Source organism: Geotrypetes seraphini, chromosome 3 (assembly GCF_902459505.1).
Source record: "Geotrypetes seraphini chromosome 3, aGeoSer1.1, whole genome shotgun sequence".
In the NCBI taxonomy this organism is placed as follows: domain Eukaryota; kingdom Metazoa; phylum Chordata; class Amphibia; order Gymnophiona; family Dermophiidae; genus Geotrypetes; species Geotrypetes seraphini.
The window spans coordinates 159,901,598-159,926,409 of NC_047086.1; the positions used below are offsets into that span (position 1 = coordinate 159,901,598).

A 24,812-nucleotide genomic window follows, 5' to 3' on the forward strand; every position below is an offset into this window, starting at 1 on the left:
GTGGTCAGCAACATGGCAGCTAGGCTTCAATGCTAAAAAGTGTAAGGTAATGCACCTGGGAAAGAGAAACCCGCACAGAACTTACATACTAAATGGTGAGACCTTGGCCAGGACCACGACGGAACGAGATCTAGGGGTGATCATTAGTGATGACATGAAGGCTGCAAATCAAGTGGAGAAGGCTTCCTCCAGGGCAAGGCAAGTTATGGGTTGTATCCGTAGAGGTTTTGTCAGCAGGAGACCTGAAGTCATGATGCCGCTATACAGGTCCATGGTGAGGCCTCATTTGGAATACTGTGTTCAATTCTGGAGACCACACTACCGGAAAGATGTGCTGAGAATCGAGTCGGTTCAGCGTATGGCCACTAGGATGGTCTTGGGACTCAAGGATCTCACGTATGAAGAAAGACTGAATAAACTGTGGCTGTACTCACTTGAGGAACGAAGAGAAAGGGGAGACATGATTGAAACGTTTAAGTATATCACGGGCCGTATCGAGTCGGAAGAAGATATCTTTTACCTCAGGGGACCCTCGACCACCAGGGGGCATCCGCTGAAAATCAGGGGAGGGAAGTTCCATAGCGACTACAGAAAATACTTCTTCACTGAAAGAGTAGTGGATCATTGGAACAAACTCCCACTGCAGGTGATTGAGGCCAACAGCGTGTCAGACTTTAAGAGAAAATGGGATATTCACATGGGATCCCTAAGGGAGTAATTTAAGGGGGGAGGGTATTTGGAATGGGCAGACTTGGTGGGCTATAGCCCTTTTCTGCCGTCTTTTTCTATGTTTCTATGTTAATATTTGCAGACTTAATACCCTCTTATGGGGAGAAAAGAAAATGCTGCTTAATCCCATGGAGTGGTTCCTTCTCAAGGGAACTTGAGGAGGACATCCTTAAAAGAGTGAGTACCCTCAAAAAAGTGGAAAATAAATCCCAACATGCCACAGATCTTGATGCAGGGATCCTTTGTACAATAACTTCTGGCAGCCTATAGCAGAGGTAGACAATTCCGGTCCTCGAGAGCCACAGGCAGGTCAGGTTTTCAGGATATTCACAATTAATATGTATGAGATGGATTTGCATGCACTGCCCACCTTACTGATCCAACTTACTTTACCAAGGAAAATGGTACATTTGGAGAAGAAGTTCTATAAAGCCTTTTCTGTTTCTGGTCAACTAAACACAAGTAGAGCAACCATTAGTTTGGCATTCCCCATGATGTGTATGATTGATAGAGAAATCAAAGTTGTCTATCTATAACATAGGTTGCTAGTGGACATGGGCATCAGAGTATTTGCCACGTGGCACTTGGCTGCGCGGCTTTTTAAAAAAGGGCCAGTGTACATTCTTTATCCTGACTTATTGTAAAATGAGAAATCTCCTAACAAAAAGATCCTCCATTCTGGCTGGATCATGATCTGTTTGGGGAGACCTTCTCAAAGACAATTCTCCCGCCCAAGACATGAGCTTAAGAGCCCCTCTGATGATGTCACTCGTTTGTTTCTTTAAATCTATCTTTCAGAGAAATCCAAGTACTGCCTGGGTCTTATTCACTGCACATTTTCCAGAATTTGCCGGAACCCACAAGGTTGGGTTTCTAACTGCCTTCTCACTTTGTTTACCCTGCATTAACAATGCAGATCAAAAGTCACATACCAACCACCTTTGGCAGCCCTAAGCCTAGGGACTGCTATCAACCTTTATAATTCCACAAATCATAGTAAGGGGAGACTTATGTACCAAATATTCCCAGCTCCCTGGAGCATGAAGTCTACCCTGACTTCAATTAGGTTTGTCAAAAGAACAAAAAACACATCATTAAAAGCTTTTCAGTACCTCGTTGAAGTGCCATTGTCATCTAGGAACTTCCTTCTCTTATGTTTCAAAATGGCAGCGGTGTTTTCAGTTGTACGCGTGTACCCATCAGTAAATCAGCTGATTCTTCAATAGCCTATGACAGACCTTCCCTTCAAACCAATGCCATCCAAAGGGCTGACTGTATCTAATCTGTAGATCCAATTTTGTTCTTTATAGTTTAATAAACTTTCAAAATTACCACTCTCCCATGCTACTAGAACATGATTGATTAATCTCCATTAAATATCTGAGACCTGATGTCCCTTCGCCAGTATTGAACTAGAGGTGCCTGTAAATTTGCTGTTATAATTTATTTGTGTTCAATTAGTCTCAAATGGATCAGGTGGCTACTCTGCCCTACTTATACTAGCATACAAGGACAGATAGTAATATATATAATATTCTTACTCATACATGAGGTATTAGTTTTTGCTTGTATTTTAATCTTGGTCCTGGAGTCACCCTTAGTAGCCCATCCAAAATAGAGGTACAGTACTGGCAATTTCCACAGGCTTCATGTGTCGCATCTGGGCTGATGCAATCAACTTGATTATATATTGTGGTATAAAATATTCCCCAATTGTTTCACCTCTTCTATATGCCATGCCAGAGAATGTGGTGAAATCAGCATGGCAGGGTTTAAAAAAGGTTTGGACAATTTCCTAAAAGAGAAGTCCATAGGCCATTATTGAGATGACTTGGGGAAATCCACTGCTTATTTCTAGTATAAGCAGCATAAAATCTATTTTACTATTTGGGATCTAGCTAGGTACTTGGGAACTGGGTTGGCCACTGGTGGAAACAGGTACTGGGCTTGATGGACCTTTGGTCTGTCCTAGTATGACAATTCTTATGTTCTGATGTTAATTGTAATATATACCAACTAGTGTTTAAGCCCGTTAGATTAACGGGTGCTAGATGACCGCCTCTCCTGCTTTTGAACCTGGGCAGGGGCAGAGGCAGAGCTGGGGTGGGAGGGAGTGATGGTGGGAGAGCAATTTCAAAGCCTCGGCAGCGGCGGCTCCTTGACCAATCCGCGCTTACAACGTCCCCACAGTCGCAGTCTGGCTGGCTCCCCCACCAAAGCCCTTTGCAGCGGCAGTCCCTCCCGCATCCGTCCCCGCGTCCCAAGCCTCTCCGAAGGGCGGCTCCCACGAAAATGGTGGCCCTCTGTCCAAAGCCGCGGCGGCAGCCTCCCTCAAGACACATTTCAAATCTGACATATTGTAATCACAAAACAGAAAATAAAATTATTTTTTTTACCTTTTGTTGTCTGGTCATTATTCATACCATGTAGGGGTCCCAGGCTATGGTTGGCTTTTGATAACTCGCTTGCCAGGGCCCCTTCTTTCTTCTTCCCTCCCTCCATCCCTGCAGCTGAAGCCAGGCACCTCCCCCCAGTGTTCTGAGACAGGAGGGAGCAGTTAGGAGAGGGTCTGAGGGCAAAGAGGGGCTCAACAGCGCACAACCACCTTTCCTTCCCTCCCTCCATCAGGTGCAGTGAATCCACCAATGTTAAAAGGAGCCGCGTCGAAATCGGAGGCCTGCCACTGCCGTAGCACGTTCCCCTCTGCCTTGGTCCCGCCCCTTCTCTGACATATGGGACCGCGGCAGAGGGAACGTGTTACGTTGGCGGCAGGGCTCCAATTTCAAAGCAGCTCCTTTTAACGTAGGCGGAGCTGAACTGTACCTGATGGAGGAAGGGAAGGAACGGTGGGGCAAATTTCGGCAACGGCAGGAATTGTTTGGCAGGCCAAGAACCGTGAAACTTTGTTTCTTTAGGCAGCCCCGGTTGTTTACTTGGATTCAATGTCAGCATTAGGGTTCACCGGCCGCCGGGTGAGGAAGGCCGCCACCGCAGCCTCGCGGCTAGGTAGGGGGACAACAATGGCGCTTATGCTCAAGCCCACGCCGCAGCTCCTCTCTCGATTCTGGTGCGGTTCGAGAGAGGAGTCGTAGCGGCGGCTTGAGCATAAGCGCGATTGTTGTCCCCCTACCTAGCCGCGAGGCTGCGTCGGCCTTCCTCACCCGGCTCTCATGGCAGGCGGCCGGCGAACCGTAATGCTGACATTGAATCCAAGTAAACAACCGGGGCTGCCTAAAGAAACATGGTAATCATATTCTGTCCTGAAAGCCCCCGCCGCAGCTCCTCTCTCGATCCTGCTGCAGTTCGAGAGAGGAGCCGTGGTGGCAGCTTGAGCACAGTGCACAGTGAGAGCCAGGGGCGCGCATGCGCAGTCGTGTTTTCGCGACGGGATCAGGGAACACGTTTTTTTAGTGCGCATGCGCGGCCTTGCATTTTATTATATTAGATGTTTTCTCATAATTGTTATCAGATGTTTAGCCATATTTGTATATGGAAGAACACATACAATTGATCCATCATCCGACTTAGATAGTGTCTCCTGCAAAAGTAATTCTCTTTGGGCATATCTTGCCCTAATGTAAGCTTGACGAACTGCGGACCGTGTTGAGTCCTGTATCCCTAGTGGACTAGGTCCTTTAAGGCTTTTATGTGGATAACCTATTTTTATGTGGATGAATTTATTTTATGTGGATGATTTCAGTGTACCTTTGGAACTGGCACTTTCAAATAAAGTCCATTTTGGAACATCGTCACTCCACAGAGTTTTTTTTGGTTTTCTCTGGATTTTCTTCTCTATGGATATTTTGAGGTCAGTTCCTTTCATTTTTTGGACCTCTGGTCTCACCCAGCAGAGGCACTGCTTATGTTCTTATGTATCGTCCACAAATTAAATCACCTCACTCGTCGTACAAATGTCCAGATCGTTTATAAAGATGATGAAGAGCACAGGTCCAAGCACCGTGCCCTGCGACACCCCACTAGTGATGCTCTTCCAGTCTGAGAATTGTCCATTTACCCCCCCCCCCTCTCTGTTTCCTATGCACCAGCCAGTTTTTAATCCACGTGAGTAGTTCACCCTCGATTCCATGGCATGCAATTTTCCGAAGTAGTCGTTCATGTGGAACTTTGTCGAACGCCTTCTGAAAATCCGCCTGTTTACTCCCTCGAAGAAGTGGAGTAAGTTCGTCAGGCAAGATCTGCCTTTACTGAAATCGTGCTGGCTGGTTCTCATCAGATCGTGTCCATCAAGGTGATCAATGATGCGGTCCTTTATCAGTGCCTTTACCATAATTCCCGGTACCGAGGTCAGACTCACCTGTCTGTAGTTTTACAGATCTCCCCTCAAACCTATTTTGAAGATTGGCGTAACATTCGCCACCTTCCAGTCTTCCTTAGTCATGTTTTCTCATAATACATTAAGCTGAATTATAGGGGACTAAGGACCCAACATGGTCTATGTTTCGATGACACTGTCTTCCTCAGAGGTCCCTGAAAGTCCTAATGCAAAAACATGGATCAAATCCTAAAACCTAAGGTGGTCAAGTGTGGGAATAGACTGATCCAAGTAGAAAACTCTGCGCGATTGAAAAAACATCAATAGCTACAACAACAAGAGAAAGGTCTACATGATATAACTGCAATTCTTGAAGACTCTCTTTCTGATGTAATGGATCATGCGACTCTCATTAGTTTTATTTTTTTAAAAGATTTAAGTTCTGTTATGAAGATATACTTTAAAAATAGTGGAGCTTTTTTCTGTGGTTAGCGAACTTGATTATATCCAGATGTGACTAAGTCAACTCAGGAAAGAAGGAAAAATTTTTTAATTATGAGAGACAAAACAAGGAAAATGGGAGCTACCTTTTTGCTGCCATATTCATGCAAGTGTGAGGTGAAGTATTTAGGTTTGAGATAGGTTTTTTTCCTGCCAGATCATTTTAGGTCCTTTTTAGATTGTAAGAAGCTAATTATTGGTAGTACATGAAGTTTAATTATTGGAATTAAGCTGGGATATTTCTGATTAAGCTTTTTTTCTTTCTAATGATTTTTTTTGTAGAATATCTCTTTTGGTTTTCTTTTGCTCCTCCCCGCCTTTAATAGTTTTCTGAGGAAGAGCTCGCATTTCATTATTTTTTTTCTTTTGCTTCTTATTTCTCATAAAGTATAATTGATGTGAAAACTAGCAGTGTTTCTTGAACAAGTGATGTAATCTGATAAAAAAAATTAAAAGAAAGAAAGAACATCATATTTCATTCACGATAGGTTGAACTTTGAAGGAAGTTATAAACACTTTTTCTCTTTCATTAAAAGATCTTTCAGTACTAATTCTATAAACATAGAAACTTTAGAATCCATCATACCTGGAGGATACCACCTACAGGGTGGTTTACATACCGATAAATCTATAACAGGAGGATTATCCCCCCAAAAGATTTTTGATTGTATTTTCCATGTAAATCTAAAAAAGCTACCCTTAACAAAAATGAGTTATAGGGAATGCTTGATGCATAACCTAAACTAAAATTCAACTATCAAATTTGGACCTCAGATAGATCCAAATTTGTCAGATTTGTTATAGATGATATTGGTTCATTCTTTTTCTGATTATTGACTCTCCTATGGTCTTCTTCTTGTGTTTCATTATACCTTTTGTTCTGGTCACTTCTCCATACCGTTTTTCTCTTCTGGAGTATTCTGTTCAATTTTCTTCTATATTAAATTTTAATTTTTCCATCTCAAACGAGTCTAGGGATGTCACCTAGATCTGTGTCTGTTTTGTTTATTTGTCTCTCTACAGTGAATCCCCATTATAGGCAAGCAGCTTTGTTGTCTGTAATAATCTATATTAGAATAAAACATATATAAGTATTAATAAATACACTGGTTTCCTGAGGTTGATGCTGATGCTCCAGAAGTACCCTCACATTTGTCAGAAAAATGCATTTGTTTCTCTTGATAATGTGTAGAAAATCAGTTTTAGAAACTAGTACTGTTTTGTTTTTTGACTCTTAAGCATTTTTTTTTTTTATTTTTCTCCCTAGAGACTTGATGAGATTATGAAAAGAACTAGGCGAAGTGAGGCTGCAGATAAGGTAAGTACTCATCGTTATAGGAATTGAAATTGTCTTCATTCCATTTGTCTCTCTAATCTGATGCCTCTACTTTTTAAAATCTTTGTAGCAATCAAATACCCAAAGAAATGGAGAAATATCAAAAACAATTGAAGAATCAGGTATTGCTTTATAATGACTACAAAATATTTAACTAACCAAGTAGCAAGAGTTGAAAGCTAAAAATGCTTAACATTTCTTTAATGGAGTGACTGACTGACATTAGACTATTCTAATCTAATACTGTTTAATGCAAAGAATTCTGGAAATTGCAGTTCTTGTTTTAAGAATTGTAAAGTAAGACTCCAAACTCAATTATGGCTTTAGGTGGTGGACAAACAGGGCAGCTACCCTGTGCCCCACAGTTCCAGGGGATCCTGTTGCTCTCATCTCTTCCCCATTTCTCTCACTTTCCCAGACTACATTTAGCACATTTCTCTTCCCACAGAGCTGCCATCACAGCAACAAGTCTGATACACTGCCCGCAGCTTTCCTTCTGCTGTGTTCTGACCAGACGGAAACAGGAAGTTGCATCAGAAAGGGGTGGAACGCGGCAGAAGGAAAGCTCCAGGGCAGCTGTAGGCTGCACAACAGACTTGTCTGTAGCCCTGTGTGAAATATTGACCAGGAAGGTGAGAGAGACGGGGAAGAGATGCCAGCCCACAGGGGCCCTCTTGCAGCTGTTTTAAGGTAGCCTGTGGGGGAGTTGAGAGAGATGAGAATATGCTGGACCAGGAACAGAGGGGAGGAAGTGCAAAAATTAGATGGTGGGCAACTGGATGGTGAGAGAAAAAGGACAAGGAAAGATTCTGGGCCCAGAATGGAAGTGGGAGGGACGGAGGGAGAGAGAGATGTTGGATGGGAGGGTAGTTGGGAAGAAAAAGAGGTGCTGGACCCGGGCATGGGAGGAAGAAGAAATGTTAGAACAGAGGGAGGGAGAGATCTGGATCATGGGAGCAGGAGTGTAGGAAAGAGAGAAGGAACAATGTGGGATAATGTGTGTATGGAGGGGGGAGAGATGATGTACCATGGGAAGGGCAAAAGGGAAGATTGATGGGACAGTAGGATGCAAGGGAGGTGGAGAAAAAGGGACAGGGAGATGCTTAGCCATGAGACTGGAGAGAGGGAGAGGAGATACTGGGCTACAAGAGTGGAGGGAAAAAGAAGGTTGGAAGATACTAGAAATGAAGGAATCATGTGAGAGAGGTGGAGAGGGGTGGCATGGAAATGAAAGAAGGATAGTGAGTACAGAGATAGAAATGTAGTAATGGGTCTTAGATGAAAGATGGAAGCGGACAGAAGGCTGGGAAGGAGTGATATGGAAAATGGAAATGTTAGGGTATGAGAGAAGAAGATGGAAAGTTGAAAAGTAAAAAGAAGGAGGAGGGTGAAATTTGAAGGGACAGAGGCAGAAAAGGAATAAAATGAAAGAGAAAGATTAGTTTGTACTACTACTACCACTTATTTCTATAATGCTATTTGATGTACACAGCGCTGCACATTAAGCATTCAAGATACAGTCCCTGCTCATTAGAGTTTACAATAAAATCAAGCAAACAAACAGGGAGTTTCATAGAGAGGGAATGATGAAGGCAGGCGTGGGAGCTTTACAAGCAAGTAGGAGTTATGAGTTAAAAGCAATTTCACAAAAGTAGGCTTTTAGCCTAGATTTGAATAAAACCAAAGATGGAGCTTGATGTACAGACTCGGGCACTCTGTTCTAGGTGTGTAAGGTGTAGCAAGAGAGAAGGGACATAGTCTGGAACTGGAAGTAGAGAAGAAGGATACAGATAGGAGAGATTTACCCAATGAGCAGTGTTCCCAAGGAATAGTAGTATAGGGAGAGATAAGAGAGGAGAGATATTGCAAAACTGTAGAGTGAATGCATTTGTAAGTCAATAAGAGGAGTTTGAACTGTATGTGGAAATAGTTAGGGAGCCAATGAAGTGATTTGAGGAGTGGGGTGATGTGAGCATAGCGACTCTGGCAGAATATGTCACGCAGCAGAATTTTGAACAGATTGAAGGGGAGAGAGGTGGCTAAGTGGAAAAGACAGTTGTAGTTAAGGAATGGAACAGGGCAGGAGAGAGGAGAAAAGACAAATTGGATTGGATTGGATTTATTATATTTGATATACCGCTTGTAAAATGGATAACAGTTGCATGAAAGAGAATTAGCAGAAGACAGAGCAGAAGAAAAATTGGGACCAACACGATGGCAAAATAAAATGTCCAGACAACAAAGGCAGAAAATTGTTTATTTTGAATGTATGAACTGGAGTATCTTAGCTTTGGGATATGTGTATCTCAGATGGTTTTATAATATGTTCAGTGGCATAGACAAATGACTGATTTGGAAGGGGGATGCTGGGTACCAAATTTTCTCTCCGCCCTCCACCCACTGCACCCCACTTGAATTCAAAATATAAATATCTGAGTTGGAAGGGATCCCCAAGCCCCACCAGTAAAAGACATCCTCCCCTGGTCCTGCAGCCAGAAGTTTCCAACCTCTTCAATCTGTGGTAGTGTCCCTGAGTTGCTGCTACTGCTTCCACCCACCCCTTCCCCCTCCCTCTCCCGGGGACACTGGTGTCTGCTGCAGAGCTTCGTGAGTTCTGGCTACTAGATCAGAGGAGTAGGTCTAAAACTAGAGTGCCACAGCAAGGAAAATGGCTAATTGGGGGAGGGGTTGAACCCAAAGTGGAGGGGGGCGCATGTGCTTCCTGTGACTATGCTCTTGATTGTGTTCATTATAAAAGAAAGTGCATTTCTGTTTTTATTTCTCTAGTGTTGCAGTATTTGCCTAGTTTAACTTCTTGGAATTCCCAGTTCAATTTTTGTTTACATAGTTCTATTTCTAAGTTTTGATCCTTTGTTCCTTATTTGGTGAGGTCTTAAGAGTTGTTTTTTATATGGTTGTAATGGTAGGTGAGGAGACTGAGGAGAGGGTTTCAGGGCCCTCTCCTTAATTTATGCCCTGGGTCCCAGTATGTCTAACACCAACCTGCTCCAAACTTCAAATTGATTTTGGATAAAAAGCTAAAAGAAAAACTTGAAGAAAATGTTCCATTGTCTGTGAAACTTGCTGGTTATCCTGTGATACAGAGCTAGTTACCTAAATTAATGTATAGTTAAAACAAGGGGATATATAAGTGATGACAGGTTTCAAATTACATAATAGTGTAAAAAACAGATAAGCAAATCATTTGCAACAGGATTTCTGTTATAGTGCATGCTGGGCACCACTATTCATATGACTAACAGGACTGGATTCGGGAGCTAGGGCTGACTGGAAGCCAGTGTTAAAGTGCCTGCATATATTTCCAGAATACTGCAAATACTATTCTGTTTAATATGTTTTTGTTGTACTTTTATATATATATAATTCCTTGGAGTGTATATTCAGTGTGCATAACATAAATCCATAACAGAGACTTGGGGGAAGGGGGCAGCTGGTACATCTATATCAAGGACACAGTGAAAGAGTTTTTTGCAGTGAACAAGCAGGCCTTTTATTCTCACAGCTGGGTGATGTCATTTGACAGAGCCCGGCATGGTGCTAGCTAGCTAATTAAAATGTAGAAAATTCTAGCTGCACTGTGCTGCACATGCACGGGTGCTTTCCCGCCCAACGTGTAAGCAGCTGTCCCTTAGTCTTGTTTCATCCTTGGAGCAGACAAGACTCGCTCCTCAAGTTTCTCCTCAGTCGCATGTGAAGTAGTCCTTTCCCTTCAGGTTTGCTACTTTGTTTAGTTTAATTTTATTTTCTTTTTCAAAATTTCCTTCCCCATTTTATTTTTTTGAGTATTTGTGACAGTTTTAAGTTTCCTTTATTTCTCATCATGCTAGACCTCTTTTTGGGCCAGAGCCTCATCCTCCATTGAGGAATTTGATTTGGCTAGGATTCTTTTTTGCAACGTCTAAGAAGACTCCCAGTGGTTTCAAGAGACGTTTCCAATGTAATCGGGTCATCTTGATCAGAGACCCCTTTAATTAGTGCATTGGGGTCTTGGACCTGACCATGATCCTATTGGATGTCCTCTCTGTTCCTAAATGCAGACCAGAGCTCAGAAGGCTGTTTGGTTCCTCAAAGGTCAGTCAACTTTGATATTGAAAGCATTAACATTGAAGGCTGCCCAGGTATCAAAATCCACTGAGTGCACCGGCATCAAGGGGGGGGGTCTTCTCCTCACTCAAAACTGGGCACTGTTAGTTGGCCCCAGGACTGGTCATTATCGGACCCAACACTGAAGATGCATATGGGTTTGACATCATCCTCATCGGCACTGAGGGATCGCAATGCCGAGCACTAGGGGAAACTCAAGAGGCATCGGCATCGCTCCTCCTCAATGCACTGTGCTGGAAGCACTAGGACATCGGACACATCAATCCACAAGAAGTATCTGCACCGAGAAAATCGCTCCCCATCTTTAGTAGAGGTGCCATTACACAAGTCATTGGGCAGCCAGGTCCCTTCTTCAGATTCAGCACCTTCTCAGGCTATATTCATACCGAATCCCCAGCCTTTGCTGATGCCTGTTTCCAATGAGCGATACCAGATGATCGTCAGGAACAAGCTGGCATTTATTCTGCAGCAGCAAGTCACTCTGGCATCAAAAGTGCTTGCACCTGAGGATCCTCACCCTTCCCTCCTTTCTGAAACTTCAAGGTGCCAAACAAGAGCCGGTGTCTCAAAGGGCATCAGCTATAGTGTGTGTTGGGTGGATTGTTTGATGGTGACGGGGGGAGGGAGTGGGCATCTCTCCCGCTGCGGGGGGGAGGTCAGGTGGGTTGCTTAATTGCAATGGCGGGAAGAAGTGGGCATCCCTCCTGCCGATCTTTGATTTGAGGTCTTTTTTTTGTGGATATATTCTGTGCATGTGCTGATTGCTATCACCAATTTAGCTACTCTTCATGAACCTCATTTGTATGTGCAGTTTTTTAAAAATGACTTGCCTTTTTTAAATTGTTGCAGTAGCAGCCCGTCGGATTTTACTGCGAACATTAGAGAAACTTCCTCTAAAACAGCTGACCTCTAAATCTGAAAGTTTTAATATGAAACTTTAACAGAGACCTTAAATGCTATACTATCCTCTTAAACTTCATTTCTTAATAATAAGCAGAGTAACTTAAAAAAAGACACTGAAATTACCTAATTAACCTGAAATCTACTTTTTTCCAAGTTTGAATGCAATTTCTCAGCAGATAAAATAATTCAGCAGTGAAATTTTCTTCCCTTCAGGAGGTCCTCTCTCAGTACTTCTTTAGGATTGAGAGAAGGTGAGCTCTGGTTTACTTATGTATCTGTGCTTTGCTTCTTTGGCAATATTTACTAGCAAGCCTTTGATTCATACTTTTATTAGTTTGCCAAATTTAGCTGCTATCTGTGCAGCTATGTAGTTTAATTTAGGACTAAAACTGCAGTACCCTGAATTGTTGGCGGGGATGCCCAAGCCCTGCAGCTGTAAAGCTTCGCAGCCTGTACCTCCCCTACTGCAAAAGTCAGCAGCATGTTTTCTAGATATTGATGCCGGCACTTCTTGTGTATACTTAGCTCACACACATGAACTGAGTAGTGCCAATGTTGGCAGCTGGAAAGCACACCGCCCTCATCTTCGCATCAGGGAGGTTTAGGCCACAGAGCTCTTCAACTGGCAGATATTGAGCATTTCCTCCAGCAAATGTAAAATTTTTTAATGGGGGGATGGAGAGAGAGGAATAGGTGGACTCCCTAGCAGTGGTGTAGCGAGGTTAAGAGGCGCCCGGGGCGATGACGCCCACCCCCCGCCTGCTCCTGCGCCAACCTCCCTGCACCCTCCTCTCCACTCCTTCCGCGCCACACTCGCGCCCTCCCTTCCCATCCCCATATCTCTTTATATCTTCACCAGCACAAGCAGCTTCTCCAGCCTGCTGCTCATTCTAGCTTTCCCTCTGATGTCACTTCCTGGACCCGCGATCCAGAAGTAATTTTAGAGGGAGCCAGGCCGGTGCAAGTAGCAGACTAGAGTAGTTCATCGGGCCAGCAAAGATTTTAGAGAGGTATGGGGGCAGGGAAGGGTGCCAGTGCCCCCACCAAGATGGTACCCAAGGTGGTCCGCCCCCCATTACTACATCACTGCTCCCCAGTCCACCCTGCAGTCCCCCCAAAAATGAGCTGTTGGTTATGCCCCTGGACTAAATAGCACTTCTATCCATTTAACCAGTTTTGATTAACAGTGTCTACATATATTCAGCACTACTCGCTATACAGATAGAGGTGCTGAACGTGCATACTATTTTTAAAACATCACAACCAGTGTTTAGAATAACACTCATCACACCAGTTAAATATTGACCTGTTAGAAATGTTTTGGCTAAAGTATTGATAAATGAAAGTATTTTGTAATCCGTAGCTGATGAAGACTTTCTAGTTTATTATTTTCTATTTTGTTTGCTAAATCTATTTTTGTTTGCATTATATATTATAATTTCTTTTGTTATAGTTGCTGCTCCATCTCCTCTGTTAGAATCTGAACAGGGATCACAGTTCCAGGATACAACAGAAATCCCTTGTAACGGAGAATTAACAGCTCCCTCCCAGATTTTCATTACACACCACCCAGCAGTAATTGTGGACAGGTGAGAAATTTGAGGAGAATGTACTTAAATATAGTATAGTTTATCATGCTTATTTTCTTCTTGAATAAATTTAACTTATGCTTATCTTTGTGATTTCTATTGGGATTTTACATATCTCCAACATTAAGTATACCCATGGCATCGTACTCATGGTTAATTTGACTTTGAGCTCATACCTCACCAGAAGAAACACCTACAAGTTTTTATAGTCAAACCCAGCTGATGCTTTCTCGTAGACCAGCTGTCTCAGCTTCTCTCCTAGCACTTGGCTTGTAAAGAACCCATCTTCAGATATCTGCCTCAATGAATTTCTTTAGGCCTTGATGATTTGTTTTGAAAAGTGGTTTAGTAAATTATGTAAACTAACCAAAAAGTTTTTTGGCATTTTGGAAAGTTATTTTTTAATGTTTGTTTTAGAATGGTTTCCTAATTTGTTCTAACTGCTCAAATGAGTGTTTGAATCCTAGAAATAAACCATGTATACATTTTCTATTGAAAGTTTATTGTATATTTCAAATATAATCCCATTTTGACTTTCTTTTTCCAAATAAATAATTGCCAACTTGGTCCATTTAAATTTGTGAAAATAAAGCTACTGAAAAAGTGAGATATATTTTTGATAACTTGTTTTAGTAAAAATATATTCTATTCCTTTGCTTGAAACTTTCCTTGGACATGTGTTTCAAGACATGGTTAGAGCCGTGGGCTGACAACCTGGGGAACTGGGTTTGATTCAAAATATATTGTATATGTAGGATGCAAAGAGACCGATCTGAATACAATAAATAATACCCCTCTGTATTTTCTTTTAATGCTTTAAAGTAGAGACCAGTGATAAATGTTCTTCCATCTAACTTATTTCCCACAATCTTAAATCTTCACAAGATATACTTTATAAGGGGAGGGGGCCTCAGATCCCCATGCGCTGGTAGCAAGTTAACTTAACAGCCGCACTAGAAAGGGAAACCACCTCATCAGCCTTCTCCCCCTCCTGCCTAGCATTCTAATGAGTCCTTAATCCAAAAAATGGAATGAGAAAGATTTAGCACTGGCAGGGATGATTATTCAAGTGTTCAAATGATTAAATTCTTGCTGTCTTTGTTGGTCCGTTCCCGCCAACGTAAAGCTAGCTGGCGTTTGCTATGTAGCTGTGTCAGGGCGGTGGACTCTCAGCGATTCTAATCACGCTCAATATGGCTAGCTTTACATTGATGGGAGCGGACCAGCAAATACAGCAAGAATTTCATCATGCTGAGGTGCCTGCTGCCTAGTGCAATGTCAAAAGTATAATCAAGATTCGAAGAAAAACACTGCGATAGCCTCAGCATGTTTTTCTGCAAGTTAACTCAGTTTGGCTTTTTTTGTCGTTTGGCGCCATCTACTGAGACACTTTTATACCCCTGAGGAAGGCCCCTGTGGCCGAAACATGGACCGTGTTGGGGTCCAGCATATGCTCTCTTACAAAAGACTTTACATGCCTGCCACATTTTGTTTTATTTAAATGTATACTTGTGTGAATTTTAACTGAGATTCTATATTGTGAATAAACATATTTGTCCACACAGTGATCTGATCAGTGTCCCTTCCCCACTTCCTTGTTTTGAAATATATGTAAACCACTTTGGTTGTACCGACAGAAAGATAGTATATCAAATCCATGACCCCTTATATTCCCAGTTCTGGGTAGACAGGATGCATTATGGGGAAGACTGAGCCCTGGGGCAGTTCCTTTCAATTGCTGTGGTGTCTCTGCTAGCAGTGATTGAAGTAGAGTAGGAGTACCATTGAACTGCTAGGAGTGGGAGGGAGAGAGAGAGAGAGAAAAGCTGCAGGTCACCTAGAGAATGACCCGGTAACTGTTACCCGTGGATAGCCATGGGTAACCTGCCAAAATGGGGAGGGAATAAAACTGGTTGCTGTGGGTACGGGCACAAGGCTATTCACCACCCCATGGAGTGGTGAATGCTCTTGTCTCTGCAGTTAAACATTTTGCACACGTTGCCTCACTTATCAACCCTCACGATCGTGCGGTCCAGCAGCCCCCTCCCGATCGCCACGATCCATGCATCTTCCTCCCTCCCTTCCCCTCACCTTCGCTGGTGATTTTCATTTTTCTTTCTACAAGCAGCACGAGCCTTTTCACAAGTCGCGCACAGCTGCCTGAAACTTCTTCTCTGACGCAACCGGAAACAGGAAGTTGCATCAGATGAGAAGTTTCAGGGCAGCCGCACGCAACTTGAGAAAAGCCGCTCTGAAACAGAAAAATGAAAATTGCTAGCGAAGATGAGGGGAAGGAGGGAGGGAGATGGCCAAAACACGGCGATCGGGAAGGAAGGAGTGGTCTGCTGGATCGCACAATCGCAAGGGGTGATAAGTGAGGCACCACACGTATGGAAGTGGGTAGGAGAGAGAGAGGTGAATACACTGGAAGAAAGTGGAGAGAGAGGGGGAAAGGAGGGAGGAGCAGACGTTGCATGTTAGTGGGTAGGAGAGAGAGGGGAGATGACTCTGAAGGAAAGTGGGAAGGGTAGAGAGTAGAAAGATGCTAAAGGGAAGTGGGGAGGAGAGAGATGGGGGCACATACTGGATGGAAGAAGGGGATAAAGAAAAAATAGCACATGCTGGATTGGGGAGACAGATACCAGATGTGAGGGGAGAAAAGGAGGAGAAAGATAAAAACCACCTGGGGGAGGTAAGGAAAGATGGAAGGGAAGAAGATAGAGATGCCAGACTATGGGGGGAGCGGAGGGAATAAGATGGGTGCCAGACCAATTGGGGGGAGAGATGGAAGGGAGAGGAGGACAGTTTCTGGTAAAGTCATAGAAACAGAGCAGGTGCCATATTGAAGAGAGAAGGTAGACAATGGATGGAAGGAATGACGAGAAGATGAGGAAAGCAGAAACCAGACAACAAAGGTAGAAAAAAATTTGTTTCTTTTCTTATTTTTTTTCTTTAGGATAAAGTAGTATTGTACTTGTGTTGATAAACATTTATAAACAAAGCCCTGGCTGCTGAAGATCTCTTCCTCTAGTTCAGCAGCCAGAACTTTGATTTATAAAATGACAATTGTACAGAATACTGTTTCTTTTTATACTTTAATAAAAATAAATTCAATATAAAACTATTCAAGGCTTGTGTGGATGGGATCAGATGGTTTGTGAGGACGGGGTGGAGACGGGGACCGAGCTAATGGGGTCTGGACAGGAAAAAAAGCTCTTAAGGATGGGACGGGGATGGGGATGGGGCAGAGAGGGGGACAAATTTTTGTCCTGTGTCATTCTCTAAAGTCACCTATGTTGGGCTGTGCTGGGGAAAAGGTGCTGGGCCACTGAGTCCCCTGGAATTGTGGGGCCTAGGTCAGCTTCCCTGTTTGCCCCCTTAATGCTAGCCTTGCCTGTATATGTTTGCACATGCAGTGGGAGCAGCCATTTTACAAAGAAACATGTTTTTAAAAAATCTGAATGGAGTTATTCAGCAACTTACGCATGTACATTACATATGCATATAGGCATTTTACAACATATAGCAGGCATACATGTGTAACTTACAAATATAAGTTGTGAAAAACTAAGTTACACATGTATGCCTGTCACTTTGCAGACCTGCAATAGCTAAGAAAGGCTGCTGTTCATTTTATTTTAATTTTAGAGGTCGAAATAAATGATAGCGGATTGAGGATTCCCTCCTGAAAAGGACTGGCCCGTGTGAGTCCTTTTTACAAATCTACACTTGCAAGAGAACAGCTGTAATTTCAGACATTGATATATTGAGATAAATACATATATTCCTTTTCTGAAATCAAGAATACATGTAGAGAATTGCATTCTTCCCAAACCATGCCCCTTTCCAAAAGAGCTTCTAAAATAAGGGACATAATCTTTAGTTGGGATAGCTTTCTTTCATTTCCAAACAATTAGGTTCCTAAGACTTTTATTGACATAGGCTAATTTGTGCTATGTGCTTCAGGCTTTTCTTATTAGAATTGATTATGTTTCTGTCTCCCTAAGGAGCAAACAAACAAGCAGAAGCACACCTCGCCTTCAAGTATAAACAGTTAAACAGAAAAGGCAAGGAAAATGTCTTTTTCAACCAATGATTAAAGTCTTTATTGAAAAAATAATGGTCCCAACAAGGATCCCTGTTTTGGCGTAAGGAACGCCTTCCTCAGGGGACACATGAGCAGTCATAATAATGGCATAAAAACACTACCTCAGCAGACACTGATCTTTCTGATCCTGTCAGAGTCATTTTGGATACATCCAGAAAACCTTCTACGCAGCAGTGCTACCAACAAAAGTGGACACGGTTTTCAACGTGGTGTACTCTTCATCATCAAGCTGCTTCATCCTCCTCCTTATCTTCAGTGTTGTATTACTTCCTCTACTTATCCAATTCAGGTCTAAAACCACTTCAATCAGAGTTCACCTTAATGCTATCAGTGCTTTCCATATTCCGGTCAACAATAAATTTCTTAACTGCTCATCCTCTTATTTCCAGGTTTATGAAAGGACTTTTCAATATCAAACCACCTCTCAAACCGCTTCCAGTAGTTTGGGATCTTAATGTTGTTCTCACCAGATTGATGAAACCTCTATTTGAGCCAATATCTTCTGCTCATCTTAAATATCTCACTTAGAAAGTGGTATTTTTCAATATCTCCATCACTTCTGCACATCAAAAGAGTGAGCTTCAAGCATTGATATTGGACTTACCCTTTACAGTTTTCCACCACAATAAAGTAGTTCTCTGTACCCATCTTAAATTCTTGCTGAAAGTAGTCTTGCTAAATCAGTCAATTGTGCTTCCAGTTTTCTTTCCAAAGCCTCATTCTCACCTGGAGAAACAGTTCTTCATACCTTAGATTGTAAACAAGCCTTGGCTTACTACTTACAAAGGACTAAGCCACACAGAACTTCTCCTCAACTGTTCATCTCCTTTGATTCTAATAGGTTGGGACGGCCTGTAATCAAGAGAACTATTTCCACATGGCTAGCGGCCTTTATTTCCTTCTGCTATGCTTAGGCGGGGCTGCAACTTGGGGGTTGTGTAACAGTACATAAGGTCCAAGCTATGGCAGCTTCAGGTGCATTCTTGCATTCCACTCCCATAGATGAAATCTGCAAAGCAGCTACTTGGTCCTCAGTTCATATATTCACGTCTCACTACTGTCTAGAATCCTATTCCAAAAGGGATGGTCACTTCGGCCAAGCAGTATTACAAAATTTATTCTCTTAATGGCCAACTCTCCCTCCATCCCATTGCTGTAAGCTAAAAGTCCCACATGTGAGAATATGCTGCCTGCTTGACCTAGGATAAAGCACAGTTACTTACCATGACAGGTGTTATCCGGGGACAGCAGGAAGATAGTCTCACATCCCACCCAGCCCCCCCTGGTTGGCTTCTTAGCTTGCTTATGGAACTGAGGTGTTGCAAGTGGGCATCGGGCGGGAAGGCACTCGTGCATGCGCGGTGCGGGCAGTTGCGGAGTTTCTCAAAACTTAAAGTGACAGTACACTTTTTAAACTGTCCGTACTAGGGCTCCGTGGACGATGTCACCCACATATGAGAATATCTGCCTGCTGTCCCTGGATAACACCTGTTAAGGTAAGTTACTGTGCTTTCCTTGAAGTTATAGATTATTCAGTTATTGCACTGGAAAGTGTTTGGGGGTGGAGCAATGAGCTTTCATGAATTCTACCATTTCATTTATTTCTAAATAGGTTTTTTCTCAGTGTGTGGGGTTTTATGTAGCTTGTCATGGACACCGTCTTTTTATCTTCATGTCCTGAGCCATGCTAGTTTCCTTTCACCTGTTGCCACTGATGAAATTTTGGTGGATGTATCAAATGCCTACATTTCCACAAAGCAGCAACACTAGATTTTGGGATTATGCACAGCAACAAAAAATTCAAGCAAAATCCTATTTATCACAAATATTTCTTTTCTCAAATTCATATACAGAGAGGTAAAGAAATGAATGAATTGTATAAAGGAGGAGGAAAAAGACCTCATCACTTTACTATAGAAATACAGTTCCCTGACATACTCATCAGTCCTGAAAATCCTCCAGTCAGATTTATTTTCTTTTGTCTATTACCAATAAATGTATTTGTATTAAGTACTTAAAGAATATTCATAAACAGGAGCCAGAGACATGGCTCACATTTCACTTTAAGCTTCATCAGGTAGGTGGTCCTGCTCTCCTAACATAATAATTCCTATGTTATTCTGCAACCCTGTTCTGGAATTTTAAATTGGAACATATATTAAGCTTTATACTAAGAAACCTGGTTTAAGGTGCATCAAAGCAGTTTAGACATTAGCCAAGTGTTATATTTTAATATTGTTTTAAAATGAAGAAAATAAATCTTAAATTATCACACTTTTAATGGAATTCACTCCTAAAAAATCAATCTATAATTCAGTGAACTAGTTAGTTCCCTTTCTAGTTGAGAAAAGAGCCATATTTTCAGTTTTTACTGAAATATTTCACAGTTTGGTTCTACAGTATTTTTAAGTCCCATGAGAAAGGATTTCATAGCTGAGGATCCCTGTCCTAAAATGTTGAATCGTGTGTCCATATTAATTGTAATTGCTACAGGTAAATTTGATTCTGACTGGCTTGAATGTGGTAACACATATTTATGAGGATCTAAAGAAACGTGGAGAAATACAGTTAAGAAAAATATGCATTTTTTTCCTACATTAGTAGTAGAAGTTGATATATGAGAGAGTATATGAAACAATTAGTTTTGTTAGCTTGAAAAGAACATCAGTAAAATATGTTGTATGTATTATTTTTCAATAGTGAAATAACTACAATATTACAAAAGGTGAAGTGGGGAAATATGCACTACTTTGTTTTTCAATAGTCCATTTTAAATGTCTTTCAGTACCCACACTAAAGAAAACCAAGCAAATGGGAATGGAATATCTGCAGAGAATGACATTTTTGAAGAGATCATCAACTTACCTGTTGGTTCTAAACCATCAAGATTAGATTCCATCAATAGTGGTGGAAATAGTTCCCCCCAAATTCCTTTGAATCCAGTTATAGCCTTTGAAGAGAAAGGGACTTTAGGACAATTGCCTCAAGTAGATAATGTGCAAACACAACAAACAGCAGGTAGGTTTGCCTTAGAATGAATGTTGCATTTTGTGGTTTGATGGAAAAATAATGGAAATACCAAAAAGGGGCCCAAGGAGGCCTCAACGACGAGACAATCAAAGCACAACAAAAGAGTTGTGAGGATGAGATGTCAATAATTCAGCCACAGGTGTGAGGTTCAAAGTTCACGTTATTGATAGTAGCACTGCGAGGACTTGACACTGACAGCGTTTCGGCAACTATGCCTTTGTCAAGTCTCAATGGCTGATAGTTCTATCACATAAATAGAGCATTCAATACAGGTCAAATTTAGAAGGAACAGGAAAATATATGGTGTCCAAAGCGAAGCTGAGGGTCATGAGTCAGATATTTTCCTGTTCCTTCTAAATTTGACCTGTATTGAATGCTCTATTTATGTGATAGAACTATCAGCCATTGAGACTTGACAAAGGCATAGTTGCCGAAACGCTGTCAGTGTCAAGTCTTTGAGTCCTCACAGTGCTACTATCAATAAAGTAAACTTTGAACCTCACACCTGTGGCTGAATTATTGACATCTCATCCTCACAACTCCTTTGTTGTGCCTAGAATAATGGAAATGTCATTAGTGAATAGAATCTGAAGTGTTATAATGCCTGATAAAACTGACATGATTCATGCAGGGTCCTATCAAGAGGGTTCAGGTACCCAGTACTGAAGGGCATTACTTATTCAATAATAACCCATAGGAGAAAATGGATTATTTGCAGACAACTTTTGCACTTGTGGCAAAATTATATTTTTAAGCCATCTGTCTATCTGGACATTGATATTTTGGAAGCATATTGAGATGATACTTTATGTGCTGATAATGAGACTCCTGGATGTCCATTACTGCTACTGTAAATCCACTCAGACATTCAGTTGATTAGTATTCTTGATTTCCTTTCCAGATATGTAAAACTAGTTTATTTAGAATATTTAATGTCAACAGAAAACTTATTTGTTCTCTTGGGCTTCCCTGGCTGGTGTGATGATTATTGCAGTTGAATAGGTCTTACCAGGTCTGACTAAGTGGATTTTGGTATAATGGCTGAAATGTCAATTTCACATACTCAGTCATGGCAAAACCCAACAGCTGCAACAATCAGAAAATATATTTCTCTGAAGGCAAGCAGGATATCAAGTCCTTATAGCTAAACAATGTCATCTAACTGAGCCCATGTTGAAAAAAGATTTCTTCAGCTAAAAAAAAGTTCTGGAAATCTTTGGAAGGTTCTACCACATATGTGCAAGTTTCCTTCTTATGTCATTTCACAGGATCTCCTTACCCTTTGTTTTTACATAGTCATTAAAATATACTTGTTTTCCATACTGTCACAGAACAAGCCATTGGGATGTAGGAATGGCCAGCATTCTTAGTAGCCTAGCAACACAAACATTCCAGCAGAGCAGTCGGGCACCCTAAGGGCACTGCAATGAACTTCACATAAAAAGTACCAGGTACACATGTCACTATAGCCCCCTTAAATTATATGGTGAGCCATCCAAAACCCACTGCACTCAACTGTAAACCACACCAATAGCATTTGTGCCTGCAGGTAACATCTATATGTGGGTACAGTGGGATTAGGATGGGGGTTGGAAGGATAACATTCCACCATAAGTGTTGTGGTTAGAGTGGAATGTGGACTTGAGTCCCCATCTCTGTTCACTATACTGCCCATCAAGCTACTCCAGGAACCTGCCTGCCACTCTACTAGGATGGGCTATAATATCTGAAGCTATCATATGGGTAAGTATGTACTGTTTCATTCCTATCTTTGAGTGGTGGGAGGGGGGTCATTGACTACTGGGGGAATGGGGGGAATCATGGCTTCATCCTTCCAGTGGTCATATGGTCAGTTTGGACACTTTTTTGACATTTAAAAAGGACTAGCCCCAGACATCTAAATTGTGCTCTGGACGTATTCTTAAATGTTCGATTATGGCAAAAAAAAAAAAAAAAAAAGTCCAAATCTAGAAAATAGGTTTTGAAAATACTAAATTGGAAGGGTTTGGTGAGAAAACCATCCATTTGCCCCTTTATGCTATATTTTGGACGTTTTTCTCTTTTGAAAGTGAGCCCCATAGTGGAATTGGAAAAAGTACACAGAGAAGGGCGACCAAAATAATAAAAGATATAGGATAACTCCACTATAAGGAAAGGAGTGGAAAGGATAAGCATGAATCAGTTGTTTATTCTTTCATAAAGTAGGTAGACTAAGGAACACGCCATGAAGGTTTTTAAGTAGTTCATTTTAAACAAATAGAAGGGAAGAAAAAGAGGATGGGACTTGATGTACCACCTTTCTGTGGCTACAATCAAAGTAGTTTACATACTATTTACTTATTTTGTACATGGGGCAATAGTGAGTTAAGAGACTTGCCAAGAGTCGCAAGGAGCTGCAGTCTATACACCCCCTCTTGTGAAGTTACAAATATTGAGATAAATATATTTTTTGAAATATTTTTTGAGATAGTCTACATTTGACTTGTGATATTATCCCCTTCTCTCTTTAGTGTTTTAGAACAGTCTGGGTAATATTTATGTTATGACCCTTTCTTCATTTTTTTATGTTGGGATAGGCAACATGGTATTTTGCTACTTTTGGGGATTGTGCTGGGTATTTGTAACCTAGATTATCTACTGTTGGGAGCAGGATGGTAGGCTTAATGATCCTTTGTTCTGACCCAGAATGACAATACTTGCACACTTAAGAACATAAGAATTGCCGCTGCTGGATCAGACCAGTGGTCCATCATGCCCAGCAGTCTGCTCACACGGCGGCCCTCTGGTCAAAGACTTGGGCAACTTAAAGATTATGGAAAGTAGTCTGCATCACCAAACCTCTGTGAGATTCTGTCCTGGTGGATGGGTCATTCCAAACTAGTAAAATGCATTCCCTTTGGAATTCCTCTTGAACAAATTGTTCTCAGCCCAAATGTGTTCAGACCGGGCTGGAAAGCCAGTATAGATGGATCTCACACTTAGTTTGTCAGTCCAGATCAATTTCCTAGAGTGGAGAGCTGTATGGAATGCTCAGGGTTCAGTTGCCCAACAAAATTCTTAGCCCTGATAGACCCCAAAATAGTTTCAAGTTTCAAGTTTCAAGTTTATTAAGATTTTATATACCGCCTATCAAGGTTATCTAAGCGGTTTTTTACAATCAGGTACTCAAGCATTTTCCCTATCTGTCTCGGTGGGCTCACAATCTATCTAACGTACCTGGGGCTATAGAGGACTGAGTGACTTGCCCAGGGTCACAAGGAGCAGCGCGGGGTTTGAACCCACAACCCCAGGGTGCTGAGGCTGTAGATCCAACCACTGCGCCACACACTCCACATCAAGTAAGCAAGGAGGAGCAGTGTCTTGATCTCCTGGATTAGGAGATCATCCAGCTTGTACTCAGAGAAAACCAAGTCATTTACCTGTCGGAGGTGTTCTCTGTTCATATCAAGATACAAGTCCCCACATACATACCAGCTTCCACTTGGAGTTGTAAGCTAACCTAGCTTTTACGAAGACTAAGGAGAATCCCATATGATGGTGAGAGGGGAGAAGGTGCAGGCATGCCTGGTAGAGTCTAAAGGCTTCCAGAACTTTTTTAGCTGGAAAGATCCATCAGATGATGTCACCCTTCTGTGAAGATATGTGTCTGCTGTCTACGGAGAACACCTGTTACAGATAAGCAGTTTTGTTACTTTAAAAAATATTTGTAGTTTATATAGTATGCTGCTTCAGGTTCCACAGTGAGAAGTGAAACCTGGTTTGGCAACATCTGCCAGTGGGAATGCAAAGCATGATATGGGGTTGTCATACCATAAACTCAAAAAGAATACAAGTTGTTTAATCGTAGCCACTGAGACGCACCCATTTCAAACCCAGTCTCAGAAAAAACCGCAAGAGGGAGAAAAAAGCCTTAGATTAATGTAGAAGTACATTACTATCAAAAGCACACTTCAACTGTTCTCAATTCTATAACAGGCAGAAAAAAATTCCACCATGAAAAAACTCAGATTTAAAAATAAGAACTGCCACTCAGGTGCATGTTTTAGAACGTATCTTAACGGGACTTCTAAAGCTCCAACATTGTCTCATCACTTCTAAACTCCCAACAAGAGGCCTTGTTTCACCAACTCCTTTGGCTTCATCAGGGGAGAAGCTTGAAAGATCCTTAGTGCGTGATTCCACTCAAATGGCAGTTTTGGGCAGTGGGACATTCAATCT

At 41.8% G+C, this 24,812-nt stretch overlaps 1 protein-coding gene across 7 annotated transcripts in view; it reads left to right on the forward strand.

The window, feature by feature from the left end:
• MAP7 (microtubule associated protein 7) overlaps nucleotides 1-24,812 on the forward strand; it is a 243,559-nt gene that overhangs the window by 216,584 nt on the left and 2,163 nt on the right. For all 7 annotated transcript variants that reach the window (XM_033937512.1, XM_033937511.1, XM_033937509.1 and 4 more), the window contains exons 14-17: nucleotides 6,771-6,821; nucleotides 6,910-6,961; nucleotides 13,321-13,456; nucleotides 20,350-20,582. In XM_033937512.1, the coding sequence (XP_033793403.1) occupies nucleotides 6,771-6,821; nucleotides 6,910-6,961; nucleotides 13,321-13,456; nucleotides 20,350-20,582 (472 nt within the window). The remainder of the gene's footprint in view (nucleotides 1-6,770; nucleotides 6,822-6,909; nucleotides 6,962-13,320; nucleotides 13,457-20,349; nucleotides 20,583-24,812) is intronic.